The 22,339-nt window shown below is 39.2% G+C and overlaps 2 protein-coding genes and 1 long non-coding RNA gene across 3 annotated transcripts in view; all 3 read left to right on the forward strand.

Annotated features, from left to right (window-relative positions):
* LOC139134407 (ATP-binding cassette sub-family C member 9-like) overlaps positions 1-12,072 on the forward strand; it is a 37,871-nt gene extending 25,799 nt beyond the window's left edge. Inside the window, exons 13-15 of the mRNA XM_070701269.1 lie at positions 10,649-10,814; positions 11,125-11,262; positions 11,869-12,072. Coding sequence (XP_070557370.1) covers positions 10,649-10,814; positions 11,125-11,262; positions 11,869-12,072 — 508 coding nt within the window. The remainder of the gene's footprint in view (positions 1-10,648; positions 10,815-11,124; positions 11,263-11,868) is intronic.
* A 212-nt stretch (positions 12,073-12,284) lies between these two features.
* On the forward strand, positions 12,285-14,593 carry LOC139135341 (uncharacterized). Its single transcript, XR_011552974.1, has 4 exons — positions 12,285-12,396; positions 12,935-13,037; positions 13,811-13,924; positions 14,488-14,593. It is a non-coding gene; the product is annotated as an uncharacterized lncRNA (long non-coding RNA).
* A 514-nt stretch (positions 14,594-15,107) lies between these two features.
* LOC139134409 (ATP-binding cassette sub-family C member 9-like) lies at positions 15,108-21,104 on the forward strand. The gene is made up of 8 exons (XM_070701270.1): positions 15,108-15,114; positions 15,856-15,986; positions 17,428-17,506; positions 17,659-17,767; positions 18,282-18,385; positions 19,110-19,243; positions 19,756-19,818; positions 20,534-21,104. The coding sequence occupies exons 1-8, from the start codon at positions 15,108-15,110 to the stop codon at positions 20,870-20,872; spliced, it is 966 nt and encodes a 321-aa protein (XP_070557371.1). The 3' UTR covers positions 20,873-21,104.
* Positions 21,105-22,339: the final 1,235 nt, after the last annotated feature.

Genomic DNA, 22,339 nt, shown 5'->3' on the forward strand with positions numbered 1-22,339 from the left:
CGAACTATTAATTGTTGCCCCACATCCGACCCACCTACATCTTTTGTGTATGTATTTTTTAATTTAACAGGCAATGTACGATTTTGTGTATTACCAGTTTTCGGATCCGATAATTTGACTTCCATTTCAGTATAAACAGAGTACATCTTTCTTTCTTTGGCCATACCTTCAATATCCACCAGCTCCCCGATATCCTTGACTCGCTTGACTTCAGGAAATTCTTTTCGTAAAACTGCTCCCTTGAATGCTGTATGTAATCGACGGGTCATCTTTATGATATATACTATCCTAAAAATTTTTAAAATGAAAAAAATAATTATTCTATGATAGGTCATCAAAATCCACTATAATATTTTTGTCAGCATTTATTTGTTTATATATCTCACCTAATCTTTCTAAGTCGACTAGTTCTTCCGCATCTTGAATTTCTGGTTTATTAGACGCAGCACAAAATAACCTCTCAACAGTGAAAGAAAGAGCACGCTTACTTAAGCGCGGTTTAAATGCTAAGAATTCTATCTTACTACCTTTCCTGATATTACGAGGTACAATAGCAGGATTTTCTCGGACTGGCAATGGACTCACTGTTTTAAAAGCACAGTCAATTTCTTTAACCATATCAATACATGTAGCGAAATCAGAAGCCCCTCTTTTAAACTGAAATTTAAAATACGCAACTGGCTGCGCCCCGCTCCCTCGCTTCTGATACACTTTAGATGGATTGTAAAATCCAGTAGTATTCTTGGAGTGAGCGGCCAGGCTTGCAGCATAACTTTTAGCAGTGCTTGCATCGAAACTTTCACCTAGGGTACGGAATATTATTAAATCGGTAAACTTTTGAAGACTCGGTTGCCAACGGACACACATTTCATCGCATGTAGCAGGATCTTTAGAACCGTACTTAGGTCCGATGGGGAAAACTACTTCTAGCTCACTGTCTACGTATATGAAAGGATCTACCAAAGATTCACCAAATATGAGTTTGCCGTCACTGATTTGAATATTCTCTTCTCCGGTTTCAAGTATTTTTATTGCAGTTGAAATAGAAAGGATTGTCATTGTCTTATCGTATATATCTTAATAAAAATAATTTAAAAAAATTTTTTTCTATGATATAGTATCCCAAAATGTCATACATATTCATAAATGGACCAACTGGAAGTGGTAAGAGTTACGATGCAATAAATTTGCGGAGACTTACGTACCAGAATTTGACACTAGTTTTTCCAGCAACATTGCCGACTTTTATAATGGGCGCCACGTTTCGATTGCCGATTTTCAGAACCAGTTTATAGAACATACGCTTAGTTTACAATGTCAGGCTGGGAGGAGGGCCTCCCTCCCTTCGGAACGCTACATTATTTGTGACTCTTCCATAATTCAACATCTAACTTTTCTAGAATCCGGGGCGTGGCAACGGAAGAAAAAAAGATTGTTTCTAGAGCATTTGACCATTTACATAGTTTCATTATCATATTCAAAGATATGCCTTGGATTATTGCAGGCGGAATGTGTTGACTCGAGCCAGGTCGTACGAAATAACCGCCTTAGAAGAACTAGAAGAGATCACAACAAGTTCAAACAGACTTTCTTAGAAATTTGCCACGACTACAGGCTTCCATGTTTGGTAATTCGGAACGCTCTTACGCCCCTCGTTCTCAATAACATACTTAATCCAACAATTGATACCGAGACAGTCGGACCAGTAGAATATCCACAAGCTTTTGACTTTGGAATTGCATGGAGCGGCGGCAGCCAAGGATTTTTAATAGACGGTTTCAGCAAGGAAAAACTTGAAAAAGCGTACTTCCCACCTGGACAAGAGCAACTAGAACAACCACGAGTCTCACTCAAGAACATACACAAACTTCTTAACGCTTGTGAATCTGTGTGTGCTTATAATGCTCCGTTTGACCTACGAGCACTTGACATTATGAAAAGGGGGGACTTTGAAGTTACTTGTCTATGGCTCATGTCAGTTGTGTACATTATACTTCAACCAAAACTTATCGATAAAGCTGAAAAAGGGGGACTCGAAAGAACGGACTGTGGTAACATGAGAAGTCGTTTTGAAGATCTTGCAAACTTAATATGTTCAGGAACTGAGATACCACCTCATCCACATACTGCCGAAAAAGATGCAGTAAGTGAACATTACTTACGACAGTACATGATAAATACTTGGCCAGGTGGTTGGAAGAATAATGGTAAGCTGTCACTTTCAGCTTTCAAGAAATTAAGACTTTTTCCATGGTACTTATTGAGTAACTTTCGTAAATACTTGCGTTAGTACTTGCGTTAGTACTTACGAAGTACTTGACAAGTACCAACACAGGAACTTACGAAGTACTCCTTCGGAACGTTACGAAGTTCTAATAACATTTTCCTCTGGCTCCCAACTATTGAAACTTTCTGGATAACCGCGCCATTTTATCAGATAATATTTCTTTCCTCTAATTTTTTTCGTCTTCAAAATTCGTTCTACTCTGTACAGCTCGTCGGCTCCCCGTTCCGAAAGGGCGCTCTGAAGTTCATCGGAGTAGAAAGTGCCAAGTATTTCCTCTCCATTCAGATCTTTTATTTTGTAAACTGGTGGCGTTCCCAGTCCAGCCGCATACACAACTTTTGAAACCACGAAAATCTCCTCTGTCCAATTTGGTAAATATCCTTTCTTAAAAGCGGTCTTGTATTTTGTAATTCGAACCCGTTCTCCCGGCTTGAATTCAGGGTTAACTCCCCCTGCTGCCAACTCAGGACCGAATAGTGTATAAAATGCCTGCCAATCGTTCTCCTCTGTTACGTCCCTGGGTTTCATTTTGATACTTCCGTGAACGGTGTTATTGTAATTCTCAAGAAGTTCTGGTAGAATGGGGAGCCAGGAACGTGTCTGTTTATATGTAAAGTATTTCCACATCATCGTCTTGAGGGTCCGATTAAAACGTTCAACGACGCTAGCTTTTTTGTCACTGTAGGTGTGAAACCAATGAATGCCTGACTCCTCCAACCACCCCTGCATTTTTCGATTAGTAAATTCCCGCCCCTCATCTGTCTGAAGTTTGTCGGGCCTTCTCCCAGATTTCTTAATCACCTTGTAGTGCCTGCAACGTATCATCAGCCGTTTTTGACTGTATCGGCCTGGCCCATGCATATTTGCTGAGCACATCGATTACTGTTAGCATGTATCGAATGTTACGGTTCTCTTTTGCGAACGGGGGAGGGAATTCCACGAGATCCGCTTGCCATTGAGAGTCTATCGATGTTACAAAAACGCGCCGGCCCGTAGCACGAGTACGAGGTACCGGTTTATGTAGATTATAAGTTAGCTGAGTTTTTAACCAGTCCTGCACCTCTTTCTTAGTAACGTGGAGTCCGCTGGCCCGTGCTGCGTCATATAATTTTTGTACACCTCCAAAACCAGTTTTCGGGTTGTAATATAATTCTCTAAGAGTGCCTTCGGCGGAGCCTTCGGGATTCCTATCGGTAGAGCCTTCAGCTTCCATAATTGCTATATTATACGAAAAATTTTATGTCGTACGGATTCCGTAAACGAAATACTAGTTTACTGAATGGCCTACTTTTCAATTGCTTGATTAGGCCCACGGCTTCCCGTTCTGACACCTCCATTCCATATTCTTTTATAATAGTTTTGTTGTCTATCTTGTTCGGTGTGTAAAATAGTACTAACATCTGTATGTTTTCCCTGAATGGTTTACTAATACTAGTATATTGTTGAGTCAGAACCCAGACAGATAATCCGTCATGTCTTGCGCTGAAACCAAGTTGGACTAAAACGTTACTGCGCTTCTTCATATCTTTGGACGAGGCGCAGTCGTCGAGTACTATTAAAGTGTTTGTACCGGCCCATTCTTTATGCACGTAGGTTAATGTATCATCCACAGCATCGAGTCCGACCGGAAATATAAACACGTTGTCATCGGTGAAAATGAATCTTCTATTATACGCTTTATTTTTCATGAATGTTGGGCAAATGAATATCACATATTCGAATTTCCTTAAGTACGGACCGGTGAGGAGGTCCAACATAAATTCTGTTTTGCCAGAATATGTCGGTCCAGTTATAATCATGTTGAATGGTGGGGTTACGTATATTGACATTTACTCTGGATCTATATATTGTAAATTAATGAACTGATTATGAATCTCTTCTAGTTCTTTTAAGTTACTGGCTCGAGTTAGAATATTCCAGTACCTACAATAGTAATGAATATTGCTAAAGATAACAAACCAATTTTGCCGAATTCGTGAATAGGGTCTGCGGTGAGTGTTGCAGATGCTGTCCGTTCCGAAGGCGGGGGGAGGGGAGGGGAGGGGAGGGGGACCCCCGACTCGTATCAGTCGCTCCTTCGGACTCGTCCTGCCACTTAACAGGATCCGGACCCCCTCCTTCCATCTCATGTATAGCACTTTCTCGAACTTCCGTGTTTATATCACCATTCACCCCGAACACCATAGATTCTGTTGCGTATTGCAATTCATTATTATAACCTGAGATTGCCGGGCCCGAAAGAATGACCATCTCAGACGGTAAGAGAAGTAAATTTGGTGTGAAACTGCCATATCAAGTTTGACACCAGTATTCATTATTGTGTCTTGATATCGCCTATAACTAATTACTTTGTCAGTATTACGAATTTCATCTTCGAGGAGAACACCGAATTCTTTTCGGACTTGCTCTGCACTGCCAGTATCACCCACTATGGTACTGCGAATATTTGCTTGTGCGCCGAGTATGCAATATACGTAGGCTTCAAGACTTTCGTTGAGGCGGGCTAGGCCAGCCTTTGTCAATCCAGAGTCTCCCTTCAGAGGAATGAAACTATTGTATTGTCCCTCCGATCCATCATTTCGGAAGAAATAGTAGTGCGGTCGTTCTTTGTCGGACAGTACATGTTTTTTCTTTCCAAAAATGGTATGTGTATAGAAAACGCCTCCGTCGGCGGAGAGGAAAAAGTCATGACCATTGTATATCGCTTTTGGCTGTCGAACAGGGCCACGATTAGTGTAATATTCATATCCATAACCAAGACCTTTATTTTGACCTTTTCGATAACGAAAGTCGGACTTCGTTGGGCTTATATTTCCAAATTCTGTACAGAGAAGTTCATATTGGACGAGATTGTACGGATTGTCGCCCGCTTTGAAGGTGGGGGTATCGTCTGGAAGTGCAACGCCCATTTCGTGAAGGATCCGACGTATTGTAAAATAAACATGAAAACGGCAGAATGATCGTATTTGCGGAGGAAATTTCTTATCAAAGAGATGGGCGAATGATATACCACAACCAGTAGTGCTACACCATACAGCGAAATTCAGTTGCTGGTCCCAATATTTCATATGCGGACTGCCCAGCCAGACATTACTTTCTTTCGCTGATCGATGAGTGATTACGTTATCTTTGAACACATCCCGTGGATGAAAAGTAAATTTTTCTGTCGGCGTTACATATATTTCTAAGTCCATGAGAATAGGTTTTACTCCCCCGTTCGGTTTGGTAGGAATATCAGCATGCTGTACTGTTGGTATGCTCGTCTTATTCAATTGAAAAGCAACTGGGAATAGGTCTGTACTCATTATTTGTGTTTCTATATACATATAGATTTAAATGGAGGAGAATTTTCCCGGAATCCCTGTCGGTACGTTAGGGGTACTAACATTCCAGACTATGTTAATACTTTATTTCGGATTCAGGTTTAAACGAATTTTTTATTTTTTACTAAGAATAGATAACATACTGCAAACAATGGAGAATTTAATAAAGTCATCGGCAGCGGCAAATACGACAGCGCATTCCGAAGGACCAACCGCAGCGTCGGACGCTCGATCCATAATAGAGACGAAACGTGAAAAAATACTCTGTGTCATCGCAAGTGGTCAAAGTAAGTTATTTTTTGGTAAGGAGTTTACAGTTAGAGAAGTGGAAAGGTGGAACGATGAATCCATAACACGAGTCTTTAAAGTCTATGAAGCGAAATACAGTTCTCTTATAAGTGATACCATCACTCAAAGTTTCATAGATCTAGGAGCCCGTGCAATAAGTCAGGTAGTTCCAATCGATGACCGAGATAACTATGCCACTGATCTTAAAAAGGATTTTATTCTAAACAGTGAAATAAAACGATTATCAGGACGGATAGCGTACACGTGGGGGCCCGTGATTGCTCTAATTTCCACCGGTTTATTACGAGTAAACATTTAAATTTTAAAAAAATCGGGTTTAATATAGTACCTGAAATAAATGGATTCAACTTCGCAAACGGTTCCGACTCAGCAAACGGAAACGACTCCGTCAGGGACGATCCTACCACCAACACCGGCACCTCCGACACAGCGCAACGTAGAGAAAATGATGTTACCGCCGAAGCATCCAGGGAGAGTTGCTGCAGGGAAGAAACTAGCAGAATGGAACAGGCAAAACAGGGAGAAGAAACGCCAAGTAATGAAGGGGAATGATGCGGTAGCGAGCCCCTTTCTGGACCCCTCTCAGAACGGTTCCGACAGGGGTTCCGATAGAGTACCACAACAGTGTGATAGCTCACGCGATAATAAATGGTATAATAAATGTTATCTTGTTTTAGGAATTGTGGGAGTTTCATTGACTGCATTAGGACTATATTGGGGGCGTGCTCGACATATTTGTCCCCTCCGGAAAGATCCTCCCCAGAAAGCGAAAAAAACAGAGCCCGTAGCAGCTCCCTCCAGAACAGTTCCGACAGGGGTTCCGAGGGGAGGGGAGGGAGAGGGGGGACCCAGCTCCTCTACATTGTATGAGATGGAGTAATACATAATTTTATTTATTATGACTAATGTTAAACCTGTTAAAAATATCCATAGCTAATCTCCAACTACTCCGTAATTATTTTATTTTTCTATTTTATATACTAGTCAGCAATCATGGATACTAAAACAGTTGTAAACACAATGTACGATGGTATTGTAATCGCAGGACTTGCGATGGGATATCTTATGATCTCCAGCAAATTTCTGAAAATAGAGGTTGGCGATCCAAGTCGACCAAATTTGACTCGATTGGCAAAATTAGGCGGTGCGACTGCTGCCGCGGTTGCGACCAAAGATCTCCTTGAACAGAAAAATATTATTCCTGCAGAACCTTATACTTTGTAATGTATATAGACCTTCTGAACGGGCCTTCGGAGAGTCACAAAATAATATTATTATTATTCCTACAGAAACTTATACTTAGTAATATATATCAACATACAGTTAGCTATGGCTTCAGCTATAGGAATGACAGTTCTCGGTGCTGTATTAAATGCAACGGCATTCACAGGAGGAAATATTATCGGGCAAAAGCTTTCTGGGAATGGTGAGGCTCTTATTGAAGAGAAAGTCCGACATGATAAAGCATTAGAAAAATTTGAACATGATCGCAACGTCTGGTCAGAAAAAGATTACTACAGGCTGATTGGGAAAGAGAAAATCAAGCAAAGGATGCACATGCTGCGGCAGAATTAAGAGATACAGATGCAGAAATCCTAGAAGAAGCAGAAGCGGTGCAAAGCCGTTCCGAAGGGGCAGTTCAATTCTCAGATTATTATCAGCCAAGTCAAGAGCAAAAAAAATATGAGATGATCTATATTGCTGGAGGATTGGTCGTGGGATGGTTTATCTTCCGATAGGGTTCCCTTCGGAACGCACCGGTAGGCGGAACGACTACAATAATTCAATACAAAAGCTAGTTGGCCAGTTATTGAAATCGATCATGTTTCCATCCTGATCTGTTATCCAGATACGCATTGAACTCATATGGTCTGAACCTTTTCTCAATGGCATGGAAATTGAGCCCCAGTTTTTAAAATTATAGGTGACCTTTTCACCTATTTCTTTTGTATCCTGAATGGAAGTGAAGTGTTTTTAAAGAGTCTGATACTACTCCCTGTACGTATTCGTCAGAGCCCAAGCCAACATAATTTCCAGAAACATCGATGACATCTGAATGAACTATGTATTTAGTGACTGTTAAGAAATCTGCTCGACCTGGACTCATAGTACTTTTTGTCACGGGGTTTTCTCAGGTTATCTGAAAAGCCGACTACGTTGGCGAAGCTACCTGTGGCATTGAAATAGACTTTAATATCTTTCGCCAAAGTTAGAAGAACGTGGCCTGTCGGCAGATGTTTTTCAAAATTAATTTTTTGCTTCAACCCGATTGCTTTGTTTAACGTATCGATATTGTAGTTACCTGGACGTATTGATTTAGTCTTCTTCGCTTGGTCACCTTCTTGGTATTTTAGTACATTATTCGTCGATGTTATGTTATGCCATGAATTGTACAGTCCACACTCTAGCAGTCTTATCTTCGTAAACTGTGATATGTCAATGCAAGGGTTAAAATACATAGTAACCGGTTTGCCTGTTTTGCTTTCAATCTCAATGATCATCGTTGTATGTTGTATATTATTACAAGGTATTATTTATTTTTCACTGTATATAGGTTAATCATGTCTGGTCCAAGTAACTCCGGTCTAGGTGTAATTCGTGTACAAAATCTTGAGCTTGAAGATTTAAGTGATGTTAAAGTGAACAATAATACTAAGATAGCTACTAATCATAATAAGGATTATGTCCTTCGTTACAAGGACCGCGAAAAATATTCGTTTTAGCCGCGGCGCCCCACGAGCATGCTGTAGAATTTTCTGAACTTACAGACATTGATGAAACCGTAATTGACGCACAAAGGCTTCGAATGATCCTACTCCTTTTGCACTGACATGGAATTCGACTAGTCAGAAATTCATGCCTTATAATGTACCGCGTAACATCTTAGATATATTGGATAGTGAAATTAGTGGTGGAGTTGCTGAACTGCCAGGAACTCCAAATGTTATTTATTTCGATAGCAATGTTAACAAGTACAAGTTGCTAGATTTTCGTAGTTGGCTTACTCCTACGAATCCATACATTGCACTTCTTGGTATACCGATTCACCTTAAAATTAGTCCTCTTAATACAATAATGAAGGCAGATAATACACTAAGAAGGTGGATAAACGAGGGGGAGAATTATTGCTCGTATACAGCTAGCGGAGTTCCAGTAGATTATTTTGGGACACAACTTTAAAGAAACTGGGTCTTAAAAGTGTCGGTGATGAGGCAGCTGTTCTCACTTTACAGACTGTAAATCAACAGATGACTGATAATATGAAAATACTTCAACATGGTACAGTTCTCATTAGATGTGTAAAGTTAGCTACGGGAGACGAGTTTGACGATTTGGTTGGATATTATGCTATGAAAACAGATAACAGAACAACTTGTGATATTATCATAAGTATTGATAAAGATCGCAATGAAATGAGTATTGAATGTTTTGTTGGTGGGAATAGAGTAGAGAACGACTTAGGAACTACATTTGTACGTAGAGATAAAAGAGTGAACACTTTAGATATCAGTACCATTCATCTGAAACGACTCATTTTGTTTGAAGTAATGGTCTTCCGACATATTTTAAGTTCAGAGGAAATTACTAAAATTTTATCTATCGGGTGAACAAGTTAACTAGAGTCGCTCAGAAAATTTTCTGAAAACTGTAGAATGACAGACATTGAACATGACATCACAAGTTACTAAGCAACATTTGAAGTTATTGCGAAAGTCCCTACCGGAAAGTTCCTGCTGGAAACGTCCCGATAGGGGTATTGCACAACAGTGTTCCGGTAGGGGTATTGCGCAACATCCCTATGGTTCCGCTCGTTCCGACGACTCCAAACATAGTGAAAAGGGACCAGCCAGCAGATAAAATTCACATCCAGAAACGAGACCCGCACCTTCGGAACTGTTCCGGTACGGGTTGCCTTTGTAAGAGCAGACTCGCTCCGGTACGTCTCAGTCAGAATCTATCTAACAAATGAGAGAGAGAATAGAATGTCGTTCCGTTTTGATAGTGGGGGTGAGTCATAGCGCATTGCGCAAGTCCAGGACCTGACTCAGCAGGGAATTTCCCCGCTTAGTTCAGGACAATGCACTGCTGCGCCAAAATTGTTGCGCGTGCGTGAGTTCGTATATAGGTCAGGGTCATACTTTAGTTACATGGATGGTTAATTTTTCCTTCGCTCCCTTTAGATAAATGAATAAAATGGTGTAAAAAATTCTTATTTGTCACGGAAGGGAACAATAACTTACTACTCGCAGGTGTTTGTTGTTTCAGAGCCATCATCGATATCACCGAACAAGATACTGTTTAGATTTTCTGCGGGAATTTCCTGCAACCACTGCATTATTTCATCAGCTTGTGCCATGGTGTTTTGATCAGCACTGAGAACTGAAGAACGCAGACGACAATTTTTGAATCTCGCGCTGATTTGTTTACAAGTTGGGAAGTGTACAAATAGCAACGCGCATAGCAACCACACTGAAAGTAGTTCAGAACTGCGAGTGAATGTCCATATTTAGACAAAGTGTGCCAGTCCATGATACGGCAACTTATTACACACCTGTAAGAGCGCCTTTTCCCATAGGTTTACATGGGTACGTGAATCTAGGTATATGATAAATGACAAAAGTTAATTAACAATAATTGTTATAGACCAAGCTTCGAAATAGGACGGAGCTGCACATGTTGCCATGTTATGAAAACAATAATGAATATCTGGTCGTTTTTCCTGTATCAGATACTCCGCAGTCATCGCAGCATGCGCACTACAACCAGATATTGACATTCTACCAGCTGGGGATATGACTGAGATTGGCGACAGAGGTATCAACCTCAGTGGAGGACAGAAACAACGAGTCAGCATGGCCAGAGCTATGTACAGGAAGACAGATACTCTACTCTTGGTAATCGATATACTATAATTTGCAGTGATTGTCATGGAAACCCCATTCCAAACCAGGGAAGGAAATCTCAAGGAGTTATAATCCATTTGCTCGCTTTGACAGGTCAACGGAAGTTGCAGTTAATGATGATGGCATGAATCAGATAATTTTTCGGAAAAAATAAATTGAAGATTCAGAACATTTTGTCGTTTCGACATTTTGAATTTTTTGTGTCGATTGGTTGGGGAAGGATTTGACCATCTCTAATCTGATGTGTACGATAAAATAAAGACCAACTGACAAAGTATTTCTAATCCTTGTTTTATCCTAGGACGACCCTCTTTCGGCTCTGGATGTTCACGTTGGTTCACATCTCGTTGAACACGGGATTATGGATATGCTTGTAAGAGAAGGTAGAACGGTGATCCTGGTTACGCACCAACTGCAATATTTACACTTGGCAAAAAAGGTAATGTTATGTTGTAACACTTGTCGGACAATTGAAATTGACTTTACAGATAGTCTCTACGTTGGTTTACGAAAACTGAGCGAGTTGGTCTTTCATTGTAGATTTGTGGGTTCTGTTAGAGAGAATATTGGTGCATAGCTCTACGTGGAATTGATTTTGAAAAGTGTTTGAGTTGGCATGAAAAATAACAGTAATGGATCACGCCCCTGAATTTACTCATCTAAAATTACCATTATAGCAGGTGTTGGCGAGACCATCACGAGAAATACAATTCATTGTGTAATACTACAATTCCTTTTTTTACACTAATAGCCGTGTCATGTTCAACTTTTTCTTTTTGCAAAACAAAAACTTTTGAACTGTATTTCTAAGATAGTCTTTGTAAAAATAATCTGTAAAATTTACTGAGTTCGGTTTATTTTAATTCTAGAAAACTTGACTGCCTGCTACAGAAGCTTCATGGAGTGTCTGAATCAATGAGAACGCGATTACACTTCTGTTGTACCACTGTGTACTGCCTCTCAAATGACTAATGCTGTCAGTGGTATGCAAGACAAGATTCGCATTTTTTAAAAGAAACCACTCTCTGTTTCTAACCTAACACAGGTAGTTCTGATGGATGACGGGAAGGTTGGTAAAGAGGGTAATCTTAAAGAAATACAACTACATGACCCGGATCTGTTCGCAGCTTGGCAAGAAACATTGCGTGTCCTTTCGGAGTCTGAGAGGGACTGCGAATCAGAGGATGAACGTGTTCTGAGAGCAGAAGATGAGAGGCTAGATTTCATCAAAAGATTCAACAAAAGATGATGATGATGATGATGATGATGATGATGATGATGATGATGATGATGATTGAATTTTATTTATGAATCTCGATAACTCCGTATAGGTTTCGAAAAACCTTTTCATGAATATCATTCTATATGGCTTTTCTTTCCCGCTGGGAGTGTATTTATATTGTAGTCAGGGTGGTTTTGCTTAAAAGACTCGTAATTGCCTATTTGTTCGTAATGTTTTTATTTGCGTATATTTTATTAGAGAGCTTCAGCGTTTGGACAATATCACCAGATCGCCCATCTTCGCCCATTTCACAGAGACGTTAGGGGGACTTCCGATCATCAGAGCTTATAGGTATGTTGACTAGGTCCAGTCGAGGAGGCCATTCCAACTACATTGGTCTGGTAATACTGTAACTTATGTATTATAGGGAAAGTAATGAAACGTTCCGCAATCGTTTGAATTTACTAGAAGGTCCAAGAACGGACGATATATAGCATGAATGAGATTGGACGAACAGGATTCCTCTTGTTTATTTATAATATTTATAGTATAACCACATATTTGCTCTTTACCAGGCCTCTTAGCCCTAATTATCCCATGGTGGACAAGTTATTGTTTTGGTACCTAGAAAACAAAGTGCAGCAGCTGGTCTAGACTTTATACGCAACGCATTTACTGGCAACAAGTAACTGCTCTGTTGAAAAGAACTTTTTAAGGCTGGTACGGCTAGTCTCGATGGACGCGCTAGAAATTGAAAAATATCACCTACCTCTTGTTAGCCCTATCGCAGGTTTCCATCGAAACGAGTAAGATGTGCTATCGTCTTTTTATGCTTTAATAGAAATTATCACTTAACGCCTTTTGACAACTGTATATTGTTATTATTCAGAGACGAGCAGCGCTTTCGGAAACGGGTACTACAGACTATCGACAGCAATGCTATAGCACGACTCTATTTCTTTAGTTCTTTCCACTGGTCGTCTATTCGTCTGGTAAGTGACCGAAGCAACTTTTATGTCCTCTAAAAATTTCCATGCTAGGTGAGCAGTCGCATACGCCTATAAAACTTTCGTCATTTAGAAGATCCACCATTATTGGAGAATTGTCGATGACACGAACTCTTCACTGTAAAAGAGGAATAAAGTTTAGACTTTTAGATTTCATGCTGACAGTCTCTCTGCATGCGACAATCAACTGGTGCGGAACCTTAAGAACGCTTATCAAACACAATCTGACTTCAACATTCCGATGCCAGCGAAAAATTGAGAGTGTTCCTTATTTTAGAGACCCGAACAGCAATTTCAGCTTTTTTTCGCCTTAGATTGTAAGTGGCTAATATAAATAGGAACTTTTCGAATATTTTCACTTATTTTTCTTCACATGCGCTTGTAAGCACATGCGCTTCTGAAAATTGTTCCGACTGGAACTCTCTAGAATTACCATCAACCTTTGAACCGTTTGTCGTTCGACAAAGCAGTTTATGCCCATCGTCAAAATATGTCATTTTGATTTTAAGAAAAACAGAAAATAATTGAGACCAGTAGAAATACCACGAAACGGAAATTCAAGCAGGAAGGACTAACTTGCTCGGGGCATATAAAAGTTTTCTAGAGATTAAAGTGACATCCTTTCGCCGCAAAATGTATCGCTATCTAACAGTCATAACTCCTTATCCTGCGGCATCAAAAGGTTTATAACAGTTTTGAATACATCGCATAATAATTGTGTATCAACGATCGCTAAGTCTACTATTTTGCGTTGGCAGGATCTTCTCTCATCTGTGGTGATTTTAATTTCTGGATTAGGATCATTAATCAGCTGTGTACTGGGACTGATTCAACCAAGCTGGGTTGGATTGGCACTCAACTATGCATTGGTGGTAAGAACATCCTGGGCGTTTATTTTATTTGCATAATTTTATGGCCCAGCAGCTCGACAATAATCTTACTTGAACAAGCAAACCCAATGAATTCTTGTAAACTTTTCAACATGCATTGGATGATCATCATCCAATTGTATTAACGTCAACTGTATCCAGGGTATTGTATATTATATTACAGCTTTGTCAATACCAGTGAGAATGTTGTAGTGGCATCCCCCTGAGATTATTACGGACAATATATCCGATTGTCGAGTATATGAGCCCAGATGTCCAATATCTACAGTGTCCCAGTCATCACTGCCAAACTTTAAGAAACAGCAATAATGTACCCCTCCTAGCCCAAGGTGGACCCAAACAACGTTGCACTCAATAATTTACTCTGCTTCGCCTCGCATATAATGTTGTGAAAAGTTTCCTCTCGTCAACCATGGTCTGGGAAGGGGGTACAGTTCTGGTATTATTTAAAGTTTTGGCATCGCCCGGGAAATTATAGATGTGGAAAATGTTTTAAATTAATTGCCTTATACCACTCATTCCACTCTTGTCAATATTTACAATAGATATGTGCAGAATTGAACTGGATGCTGAGAATGTTCGCGGAATGTGAAACGAGTATGAATTCATTGGAAAGGGTGGAGCACTATACAAATATCCAACCAGAGGAATACAGAGATAGTGTTCCATGTATTTTTTTCTTTTCACGTAGAAAGGACATTAACAATATTCAAGAGAAACGCCAAGTTCATTTGACTTGTTGTTAAAATACACAGTCCGTTCTGCCAATGGCCTTAAGCTCAATATAATCAAATATGTTAAATATTGCAGGCAGATTTACTATCTTAGAGTTGTTCTGATTAAAATATGAAAGCACAACAAATGGATCTAATGTCGCGGCAATGTCTACCTGTCTATCTGTCTGTCTGTCTGTCTGTCTGAATCTGTATATACGATATTTCAAGAATCACTCATTAGATCGCGAAATTTACCACACAGATGTTATTTGCAAAGTGTGAAATCTGTTTAGTTTATAGTCGGTGTGGCATGGGCTTCATGGGCATTTGTATAATTAATGACTTCAGCAAATTAGGCGATATTGCAATGCTCATTTCTTTGAGTTTACTAATATTTGGATTACAGATGCAGTAAGGTAATGGCCACAACTGATTGGAGTTTGGTTAGAATGGATGGTTAGCATTATCATAGGTTATTTGCATAATAAGTGAGTTCAGTCGTACCACGATAATTCAACAATGGCTGCATAAAATGTGACGAAACATAACACAGCCACATCTTATGAACTTGCTCACATATGTTAATAATGGTCGAGTGGAATGTTTATGACAATGGCACTGCTTATTTGCATATTTAATGAACTTTTCTAATTGGGGATATATCTCTGGACTGACTTGACCGAAGTTGACGAAACATGCCATGTACATTGAAGATACTATGTTATAACATAACGATAGTTAGTAAATGAGCTATCGAAATTTGGCATATTAACCTTGAAGGACTTAAAGGGAAATAAACTTGCTATATAACACCCCTTTTTATTCCACCACGGTTCATATGTGTGAGACGCACTGTAATTAATTGAATTCGAATCCAGAGGACAAGGAGGGTGAAGTGACGCGCCATATATTAGGTTTCACAAATGTGCTTTTAAATACGCAGTAGACCAGGATACTGACGCTGTTACATATAGAACACAAATGTTGAATAATCATAAGGAGGCACAGTTGGTTGGGCTTTAAATGTGCTTCATTTGCTATGAAAGAGACGAATTTACCACTAGTCCCTGTCACACGTTTGAATCACAAAATACATTACTGGTATGCAGGCTCCAATACGTAATTTTACGCAGTTTTCTTTCAATCAGCATACTCTATGTGACTGTTCTTCATGATCTTTGCTTTGAACCGCAAAAGGGACATACACTCCGTCACCAGGCTGGCCAGACAAGGGAAATATCCGATTTGATGACGTCTCCGTCAGATATGCAGCTGATCAAGAACCCGTTTTAACAGATGTAAATGTTAATTTCAAAGCCGGTGAAAAGGTAACCGTAAAATATCTAGAAAAATCGTCGTAATTTTAAGTAGTTAACACACAAACTAAAGTGACGCATATATACACATCGTTCACATTTTCATCGATACAATAAATAACTGACAAAACACCGCCGAGAAAAATTCCAAAGGATGCTACTTGGGGTATGACGCAGTCTCTTTTTGGGAAAGACCTAACTATCTCCCTCACAACCAAAGCCTTATAATAACGAACAGGTAATAGGTCAAGTAATCAGGAGAACACAATTAACAGCAAAGGACTAGGTGGTTAAATGAAGTTTATCAAGAGGAACTTGCATGACTATGTTACGAAGATTGCAAGTTTTTAAACCATTTGCTTCGTGACTTCAAATCAGTACAACGAAACGTTTCCATCTTGAATGCCATTTAGAGAGCCGTCAGTTGTAAATTTTGAGATTTTTTACACATTTGCATTGTCTTTCTAAACGCCACTGACAATCAATACATTAGAACATAGCAAATGATATCGTTCAGTAAGGAAGAGATAAAGAGTTGTGAATTCACCCCTGCCTTTTACCATGATGCATCACTGAAAATGTTCCTGAGGGACAGAACAAGATCGGCATCTAAATGCTTCAAGATGATCGAATTAAAACTGATTTTGACATAATCATCAGTAAAACAACTTTACCTGTATTGGATGACGCAGCTGTTAAAATTATGAAATATTAGTTCTTTAGCATGTCGAGAATACACTCTCTACTTGCAAGACATTTCTCAAACGATAATCTTCAAACGACAGCCTGTAATACGTATGTATACGTTATCATTGGTAAGTGTAGACAAAATTAATTTCTTGAACATCAGAATGTCTTTCTAAAAGTCAACGACAATCATTACATTAGAACATACAAATGATGTCGTTCATTAAGGAAGATATAAGAGTTGTGAAATTCACCCCTGCTTTATACTGTGATGTATCACTAAAAATTTGCCCGAGGGACAGAAAAAGATTGGCATCTAAACGCCTCAAAACGATCGAATTGCAAATGATTTTTGACATAATCATCAGCAAAAACAACGTCACCTTTATTAGTCTCCCGAAGCTGTTAAAGTTATAAAAATATGAGTTCTTCAGCACGGCGAGTATACTCTTTCTACATACAAGACATCTCACAAACGATTATCTTCAAACCACAGCCTGCAATACATATGTATGTAAGTGTAGACAACATTCATTTCTTAAACAATAGAATATGCGATCTTCCAATGCATGCATCGTGCAGGCAAAGTGTTTAATGGGATAAATACAGGGCATTTCATAATGCTTGAGAGTTTGAGAGGTATGGTTCTTCTTCATGTTACTACAACAAGTCATATACACATTGTCCGTGTAATGATTTGACATTTTGGAGATTTTGTCGACTTGCACTTGACACAGTGGATTTGATGACTCTGTATTTTTTATAGATTGGAATCTGTGGCAGGACTGGCAGTGGAAAGTCATCATTGACCCTGGCGCTGTTCAGGATCATCGACACTTTCAAAGGTATTGGACTATTCGGATCTTAATGTTTCTGATTTTTCCTGTATTTGGAAAGAGAAGAAAAATCCACGGAAAACAAACCAGCAAAAGTAAAAATACGAAAGAATTCTGTCCTGATTTCTGTTCGTTTCGTTGTATGTTGCCATTCCTTTCAGGACGCATTGTAATCGATGGGATTGACATCAGCCGCGTGCCTTTGTTGACACTTCGTGAGAGACTCGTCATTATACCGCAAGACCCAGTGCTCTTCGCCGGAACGATCAGGTAAACTAAGGTAGTATGTGCCTCGATAGTGAAAGACAAACTTTTGCTCAAACTTTCGTCGATGAATACTTCAACCATTTTCTTAAATTCGGGAGTAACTGTGCAAATATTAATACTAGAGAAACAAATTACCCAAGATTTACCGAGATTTGAAATTCAAAATGGCCGTACATTCCTGACGATTCCGGGAAAATATTTTTTCGATTTTGAAAAACTAAGACGGTGAATGGTGTTTTTACACTAGAGCTTTAAAATGTGCTCCCTCAAGTGGTGGACGAGAAAAGAATTTTAAAAGTTTCAGATTCCGAGTATCTGTCCCCGAGGAACGTTCTTGCTTAAAACTCAAAACAGCTTTTTAATAGTGACTGACGGCCGAGTGGCAGAACAATTACAATATGAATGGAAATGACTCTAAATGCACGAATTTTGCTTAAACTTTTAGGATTGTTCCATTTGCCTGAGACTTTACTCATTTATTTGTAGCTAACGTATGTAACCGCTTCTTTCTTCAAAGGTTTAACCTTGATCCTGAGTACAAGAAAACTGACGATGAAATATGGGAAGCTTTAGAAGTAGCTCAGTTGAAAGGGATTGTTGCCGAACTTGACAATCGGCTGGGTGAGCTCCGCATTTCTTATTGACCAAGAAAACAGTCATGCAAGTCCACATAGAATGATTATCCTTTCATATGATATATAAATGTTATCAATATTGGTAGAACACAGCCCTTGTAGTTAGACCAAAGCTTTGTGTGATCACCCATCAGACCAGGAGAAAACTCACTGAACAAAACGCACTTTATCCGCTATTTCCTATCGCCAGGAAAGAAAAATAAAGAATTAATCTGTCGCGATTATGACAAAGTGCATAACTTGAGGGGAGGTCATTCTTACCTGACTATTACTTATTTCAGTCAGTTCTGGCAAGTCCTTGTTTGTTTTTTTATTGTGACTAATAGTTAATGCTGCCTTATTCCATGATGCAGCGCGCCACTGGTAAGTACTAAAGATGTCGTAGAGGGCGTGATTTCCATGATTGGCGGGTACTCGGTTGCAGTTTAGTTTATCGACACGTTATATATTTTTGTCTCGTTATTGCTCGCTATTGGCGCCTTCTAACTAGTTCTGAAAGCTCGTTATTCTGATTACTGCTCGTTTCTGGTCGTTATTCCTAGTAACTTGATTTACAAGCTCCCACAACTTGAGACAACATTTTATCGATTTCATACAATAATTAATACTGAGTAATATTAAGCTTACACGTCATCTATATACCATTTATCCTTGCCATAATAAAACTGATTCCATATCAGTCTAATGCTGACTTTTTCCTCAACTTTAAGACTCGGAAGTCTCAGAAGAAGGTGATAATTTCAGTGTTGGTCAGAGACAGCTCTTCTGCCTTGCCAGGGCGTTTCTTAGGAATGCCAAGATTCTTGTTATGGATGAAGCCACTGCATCGATCGATGTTAAGACGGTCAGTATCTATTTGAAGGAAATCAAGTAATCTAAATGACCGCAAACGTTATAAGAGTCAAATCGTCTCTTTGCTATCATTTTATGGTATGCACATGCTTAATATCACCCGAAATATCGACAAAGATCCAATATATCTTCTTTTTATTGTTAGTATCCCAATGTCATTGTGTCATTTACTCGATACACACACCATAGTGCATGCCGGGTGGGATGGGGGGATCAGGCTGTTTCCATGGCGCTAGGGTATTGTCTGGTAAATTGATGCTACGATTAATTTGGCATAATTTCTTTCTCAGTACAACTATTTTACGAAAGAAATCAAGGTGAATCAGCAACCATGGCAAATCTTCATTGATTATATGAATTTCCAAAAGAAAAAATTCTGATTAATGACAAAACTTTTGCATTTTATTTTGTATTGATACATCTTAAATACGTTTGTATACCTGTGAACTTTGATAATTTCCGTGTTTTGTTGTACCTACATAATTATGGTTGGTTTTTGTTCAGGATGCAATATTACAAAGTGTCATATCCACCGCTTTCGCCGACAGGACAGTGTTAACAATCGCTGTAAGTAGTGGAATTTGAATTTCTCGTTTTCTCTCGATGAAGGCATTTCAGCATTCGTTAATGATCACGATCACTGACAAAAGATCACCAGTGACCATTTGTTATGAAAGTGAGGTTTGACAGAGTTTTAATGAAAGAGATTACGCCAATGTCAAAAGGTCACGTCTGAAGTGCGTGACTTTACATAGTACAAGTAAATCAAAACCAATCGATTGATACATATAACACACAAACGATATTTTATTCGGGAAAATTCAATACTCTGTACATTGTCGCCAAAACTGAAACAAAATGTATTCTTGCTGCAAATTGCATGCGACCCTGCTTGAAGAATTGGAAATTGTGACTCGACACAGTGTATTCAGCACCTCCTGATCTATCAGTTTTCCTTTGTAAGATTTAAAAACGCTGTCAAAAATAGCACCATTTAGATTGTTAATGTATTGCCGATGCATGCACTTTCAAAACAAAATTCTGAAAGTAATTCTCAAAAAATATTCGAAGATGATTTTCACAGATATTGGACAGAACGATAAGTGTGCGAGGTTTCATCTTAAATATATTTCAAAAGAGATTTCGCACAAGTGTGCGAAGTCTCTTCTGAAATATATTTCCTCGACATACAACTTTCTTGAATGATTTGGTAGTGCAGTTTTAAGAGTCAGTCGGTTTACAGTTTTTAGAAGTAAGTGATATCTTGTATCTTGATTTCCAGCACCGCATATCAATTATTCTGGACTCAGACAGCGTGTTGGTATTGAGTGAAGGTAAAGTCGTTGAATTTGGTTCGCCGAAGAAGTTACAAAATCAAGACGGCGTGAATTCGCTTCTTTGGTCAAGAAGCGTTGATATCAACAATTCCCAATCACACGCGAGGACAAGTAATATCACAAATCTTCGGAGGCGATTCCGTTGTTCAATATTAATCAGCTTAATTCCGATCGACTATATTCTTGGATATTTTCATGGGGGTCTCTTCGTGTTGTTACCTGGGCATTTAAATATGCTCAGCGATGTTATGCCATACTATTGGTATCAGTGTCTGCCGATTTAACGCTAAAATTCAGATAACTTTACGGGGTACGTGAAGGAAACAAGTAGCCATTTATTCATAAAGCCTGTTTTCTCTCCCTGACGGACGGTGGATACGCTGAAACTTTATGACGGGATTAATTAGAGTACGATTTCAGGTATTATTCTCAAGCAAAATACCCTGTCAATTCCTTTGTCTGAATGTGACTCCTGTCACAATTATTTATAAGTTACCATAACCCGAATCTGAATATTCACCTTCAACATGTTAATATTTAATCATGAATGATATTAACAATTGTTAGTTGTTATACTTCTTTCAATGGCGTATTTGCATGGTTATTCATGAAACAAATGCATCTATTATTTAATGACGTGGTTTTCTGCTGGAAAGGTTGCAGAACCGACCTAGGTTGTCCATAAATTTTGGCGATAAGACAAAACAGTGAATGTCAACAACATCTCTATCGTGATGCTTTCACAGTGCAAATAAAGCAGTCAATGATTTTAACACCTCAAGTGCCGTTGACGTCGTCGTTTGTTCTGTATAATCACCACCAAATGCACTGTACAAGTTAAGGACCCACTTTGAAATCTTGCAGATGTGGTCACGAGGCAATGCAGATTTCTGTCAGTCTTTGACGTATTTTCAAAATGAGGCAGAGTGTGTATTATACACGTTCCCATAATTCAGCAGTTTTTCACTCTCCAACGATATGGAGATATGTTGGCAAAGGTAGGAAAGCTGACAAATTTTTCACCCTACATTATTTGATTTCAGTCTTGTGATTTTACCATCACACCTCCAATATTCTAACATTTCATTTCTTCGTAATAATGGAGTTTCGTCCTTCAAAAGTTATTTACTCGGAAACATCACTGGTATGGCGTATAGACACGACGAGGCAACAGAAATGAAGCCCAGGTGAGCTATTGCAGAACACCCCAAGGTGGTGAATGCCAAGCGTCAATTATTAATTTGTAAGTTCGTCTGCAAAAGCATGTCCATCTGATAGCAGCAGGAGTGCATAGCTTTCTTGTACGTGCTTCGTTTATCTCAATGTGTTTCCGCAGGAGGTGTGTTCTTTATTGGTATCAGCTGGTAAAATAACTACCTCCGTGTTCACATCCCTCCCCCCGGATGTACTCCCATAGAAAAGGTGGACGGGTATGTGCCGCCCGAATGGGTCACTCTTTCACGAAAAAACCACCTAAACATGGGTCGATTTTTCATCCGATAAAACCCCTCAGCATGGGTCGATAACAAAGCAAATATCCATTATTCAGGAAAGCCTTGACATGCAGCAGAATAAAGGTGACAATTCCCAAAATTTGTCAAGCAACTTCCTAATAATGGGTCGTATTTTTGGAATATATATATGGGTAGATGTTTCCGACTTGAGCGGCAAAAATTCGTTTGAAAATGTCAGGAGTACCCCTCCTGGAATTTCGGGCCCGTCTGATCTATTGCTTTGCTGTGACACACCTT

The sequence above is a fragment of the Ptychodera flava genome, chromosome 6 (assembly GCF_041260155.1).
Source record: "Ptychodera flava strain L36383 chromosome 6, AS_Pfla_20210202, whole genome shotgun sequence".
In the NCBI taxonomy this organism is placed as follows: Eukaryota; Metazoa; Hemichordata; class Enteropneusta; family Ptychoderidae; genus Ptychodera; species Ptychodera flava.

Excerpts from the sequence above, each read along its gene's own strand:
- LOC139134409 (XM_070701270.1), top strand. Across the intron at positions 17,768-18,281 it reads CTCTTCGCCGGAACGATCAG|GTTTAACCTTGATCCTGAGT; the intron begins GTAAACTAAGGT and ends CTTTCTTCAAAG. Across the intron at positions 19,819-20,533 it reads GGACAGTGTTAACAATCGCT|CACCGCATATCAATTATTCT; the intron begins GTAAGTAGTGGA and ends CTTGATTTCCAG.